The sequence below is a fragment of the Scardinius erythrophthalmus genome (assembly GCF_964197995.2).
Source record: "Scardinius erythrophthalmus genome assembly, chromosome: 21".
In the NCBI taxonomy this organism is placed as follows: domain Eukaryota; kingdom Metazoa; phylum Chordata; class Actinopteri; order Cypriniformes; family Leuciscidae; genus Scardinius; species Scardinius erythrophthalmus.
In genome coordinates, this window is record NC_138241.1 from 345,001 (window position 1) to 350,000 (window position 5,000).

Below are 5,000 nucleotides of genomic sequence, written 5' to 3' on the forward strand. Positions count from 1 at the left end.
GAGTTTCTATTTGCTGTTGATCGAAGTTGTTTTGTATTGTGGACATCAGTAGAAAAAGAGGAGAGCAGACACTGACACATACTGAGGTTCTTTTGATTCGCTTTATTTTCTCACTGTTAAGATCATGTTTAACCCTTTCATGCATGAATTATGATAACCTCAGTCAGGATTTTTTTCCCTATGTGTTTTTATTACTCTTAGGGCATGAAAAACAAGAATTGATTTTTATTTTATTTTTTTACAAATTTTTCAAAGAGATCTTCAGATGTCCACTTGAGTGGACAGCATGCGGTTATGGTTTAAACTGAAGATATACTGTATTAAATATAAGACAATAATCAAACAGATAAAGTATGTGAATTTAACAAACTAATCAATATCAAGGCACAACTGTGGAAACCACTCAGATGCTCCCTCCAGTGCACCAGAGTATGGAGATTTACCCTTATTAGCTGATAATTTTGATTATGTTCAAGATGGACATGCACATTTCTACCATAGCCCTCTTCTGAGAAAACCTAGTGATACGTTTTTTTAATCTCATCTAAAATGATCAGAGTGTTGGGGGTAACGCATTACAAGTAACATGCATAACGCATTCAGATTACTTTTTGATGTTACAAGTAAAGTAATGTGTTACAAGTAACATGCATTACCTAATCAGATTACTTTTTGATCTAACAAGTAATTAACTACAAGTAACATGCATTACCTAATCAGATAACTTTTTGATCTAACAAGTTATTAACTACAAGTAATGTGCATTACCTAATCAGATTACTTTTTGATCTAACAAGTAATTAACTATAAGTAACGTGCATTACCTAATCAGATTACTTTTTGATCTAACAAGTTATTAACTACAAGTAATGTGCATTACCTAATCAGATTACTTTTTGATCTAACAAGTTATTAACTACAAGTAATGTGCATTACCTAATCAGATTACTTTTTGACCTAACAAGTTATTAACTACAAGTAACATGCATTACCTAATCAGATTACTTTTTGATCTAACAAGTTATTAACTACAAGTAATGTGCATTACCTAATAAGATTACTTTTTGATCTAACAAGTAATTAACTACAAGTAACATGCATTACCTAATCAGATTATTTTTTGATCTAACAAGTTATTAACTACAAGTAATGTGCATTACCTAATCAGATTACTTTTTGATCTAACAATTATTTAACTACAAGTAATGTGCATTACCTAATCAGATTACTTTTTGACCTAACAAGTTATTAACTACAAGTAACATGCATTACCTAATCAGATTACTTTTTGATCTAACAAGTTATTAACTACAAGTAATGTGCATTACCTAATCAGATAACTTTTTGATCTAACAATTATTTAACTACAAGTAATGTGCATTACCTAATCAGATTACTTTTTGATCTAACAAGTTATTAACTACAAGTAATGTGCATTACCTAATCAGATAACTTTTTGATCTAACAAATTATTAACTACAAGTAATGTGCATTACCTAATCAGATAACTTTTTGATCTAACAATTTATTAACTACAAGTAATGTGCATTACCTAATCAGATTACTTTTTGATCTAACAAGTAATTAACTCTAAGTAATGTGCATTACCTAATCAGATTACTTTTTGATGTAACAAGTAAATAACTACAAGTAATGTGCATTACCTAATCAGATTACTTTTTGATGTAACAAGTAATTAACTACAAGTAATGTGCATTACCTAATCAGATTACTTTTTGATCTAACAAGTAATTAACTACAAGTAACATGCATTACGTAATCAGATTACTTTTTGATGTAACGAGTAAAGAAACGCATTACAATAACGCACATTACATAATCAGATTACTTTTTGATGTAACGAGTAAAGAAACGCATTACAAGTAACATGCATTATGCATTAAGATACATCACTGAGGATGCGTCCCAGTGCATCCATGAGATGTTTCTGCATAGTTAGATTACTTTTTGATCTAACAAGTAAAGTAATGCATTACAAGTGTCATACATTATGTAATCACATGACTTTTTTCGATGTCAATGAAAATTACATTCTAATAATACAAATACATTTATTTACAGTAAAAAAAAAGTCACTGCAGATTAAGTTTTTAAGTTTTAAGTTTCAAAAACAATGTTCACATTATAATTATGAATTGTAGCTGAAATATAGCATTTGATGCATGACGTCCACTACAGTGGACATGTGATTAATCAGAGTTTTCTCTCAATCTAAAATCAAAACTTGGAAAATTTTACTGTGATATGACTCATTAGATATTGCTTGATGCTGCAATATTTTTTTTTACCTACAAGAGTCTCCTAGGATAGAAGGAATGGGTGGATATTCCGGAGCAACTTGGCATGTCTGACTGACCCTTGGCCATCTTGGTTTGGAGGGGGAAAAAATCGAAACACAACGGCTTGCCACTTGGTTGCAATTTATAGGATGATGCCCCAGGGTCCAATGAAGAGGCTGAAGTGCAACTTTGCCATAAAAACCTGTGCAAATTCAAGAAAATGCTTTTTTAATAGCTGTCCACTGTAGTGACCACTATGCGTGAAAGGGTTAATGGTCACATGGTTTGTTGGTGTGAGTCAGGGGCTGAAACAGTATTTTTATTTCCTTTCACATTTACAGTATTATTGAGCTCATCTGGCTAGATTATTCAACTATTGTTTGTTGCTTTCTGGTGTAATATGTTCACCCAGATACATCATGCGTTCAGATGAAGGAAAGGCACAGGAGGATCAACAGTCGCTTCACATCATCAGTCCTCCTTTACCCAGAATGCACCATCTCATATGATGTGGTTACTGGTTAGATTAGGTGTTTTTTGAAGAGGCCTAAGTTGATGAATCTACTTCTCGTGTCATGAACCCAGCGGTCCAGGCCAGCGTCAGACCATCTCTCCCTTCTCCTCGGCTCAGACCTGGCTCAGCTGGAAACCCGCAGGAAGACTTCACATCTCATGTACGGCTAGGTTGTGTTTTATTGTCCTTTAGAGAGAGTTTTAAAGGGAAAGCACATGGGAAAATATTATAGTCCAGTCCTTCAACAGTTTAACGGTCCTGATGCGCCAGAGGTGGAAACATGGAGACCTCTGAGGGAAACAGCAGATCATCTGAGCTGTGGAGTGTGTGTGAAGACCTGTAATGTGTGTGTGAAGACCTGTGGAGTGTGTGTGAAGACCTGTAATGTGTGTGTGAAGACCAGTAATGTGTGTGTGAAGACCTGTATTGTGTGTGTGAAGACCAGTAATGTGTGTGTGAAGACCTGTATTGTGTGTGTGAAGACCTGTGGAGTGTGTGTGAAGACCTGTAATGTGTGTGTGAAGACCTGTATTGTGTGTGTGAAGACCTGTAATGTGTGTGTGAAGACCTGTGGAGTGTGTTTGAAGACCTGTAATGTGTGTGTGAAGACCTGTGGAGTGTGTGTGAAGACCTGTAATGTGTGTGTGAAGACCTGTATTGTGTGTGTGAAGACCTGTAATGTGTGTGTGAAGACCTGTGGAGTGTGTTTGAAGACCTGTAATGTGTGTGTGAAGACCTGTGGAGTGTGTGTGAAGACCTGTATTGTCTGTGTGAAGACCTGTAATGTGTGTGTGAAGACCTGTATTGTCTGTGTGAAGACCTGTATTGTCTGTGTGAAGACCTGTAATGTGTGTGTGAAGACCTGTGGAGTGTGTGTGAAGACCTGTAATGTGTGTGTGAAGACCTGTGGAGTGTGTTTGAAGACCTGTATTGTGTATGTGAAGACCTGTGGAGTGTGTGTGAAGACCTGTGGAGTGTGTGTGAAGACCTGTATTGTGTGTGTGAAGACCTGTGGATTGTGTGTGAAGACCTGTATTGTGTGTGTGAAGACCTGTGGATTGTGTGTGAAGACCTGTGGAGTGTGTGTGAAGACCTGTGGAGTGTGTGTGAAGACCTGTGGAGTGTGTGTAGACCTGTAATGTGTGTGTGAAGACCTGTGGAGTGTTTGTGAAGACCTGTAATGTGTGTGTGTGTGTGTGTGTGTGTGTGTGTGTGTGTGTGTGTGTGTGTGTGTGTGTGTGTGACTGCAGTAAACAGCAGATCATCAAGAGAGCTCTAATAACTTCAAGCAGTGGACAGGTTCAGTTAGAAGCTTTATTAGTACTCATTACCGTCAGAAAACTCATTCCACGGTGGAGAACAAGCGCTCACAGTTAGAGGATATTCAAGTGCAGCTTTAGGAGTCGGTCCACAGATAAATAGATTTAAATACAATAACTTCTTTTCAGGGAAGTTGCATGTAAACGTGTTCATTAGAGAAGTTCTACTCTTATCAAGCACAGATTACCCAGAAACTCTCCAGCCAATCAACACTGGAACAGTAAAATCACAGTCATATCAACTAAAACACAAAGAGCCGATATTGGTACAGCTGAACTTTCCCTCATCAGAGCCAGCATACGCACACACACTCGCTGCGCTTCCTTCTGGAGGAGCTCAACGTCTCTCAGAGATTCATCATTAAACAAGACATTTCATTTATTCACAATCAGAGCCACTCGATGATGTCGCAGTCATGTGATCAAACAGAGGTGATGTCGCAGTCATGTGATCAACAGAGGTGAAGACAGAGTGTGTGTGTGTGTGTGTGTGTGTGTGTGTGTGTGTGTCTGTGTGTGTGTTTGTGTGTGTGTTTGGAGCAGATCTGTCTCACTCCGGCTTCTTCTTGGCTCCGGGAACATTCTCTTGAATCCTGAGGGAACACAGACACACTGAGGAAAAGCTGTTCTGGGGAATATAACCGGTGACAGACAGCAGTGTTCTGACTGGTTCTGCTTTCAGTGTCAGTGTTCTGACTGGTAATAGAGAAACACACTACACACGAGATTAAAGTCCTGAGTGAGACTGAGGTCTAAAGAAGCGACACACTCCTGTCCAGCACACAGAGCCGATCAGCCCTATACACACACACACACACACACACACACACACACTACGTACTCAGTCTCGGCTTCATACACTAAACT

The 5,000-nt window shown here is 37.8% G+C and overlaps 1 protein-coding gene across 1 annotated transcript in view; it reads right to left on the reverse strand.

Moving 5' to 3' along the window:
* Positions 1–4,114: 4,114 nt before the first annotated feature.
* Positions 4,115–5,000, reverse strand: part of rtn4b (reticulon 4b) — a 66,294-nt gene continuing 65,408 nt past the window's right edge. Inside the window, exon 9 of the mRNA XM_081350658.1 lies at positions 4,115–4,726. Within this exon, the coding sequence (XP_081206784.1) occupies positions 4,684–4,726 (43 nt within the window). The 3' untranslated portion in view covers positions 4,115–4,683. The remainder of the gene's footprint in view (positions 4,727–5,000) is intronic.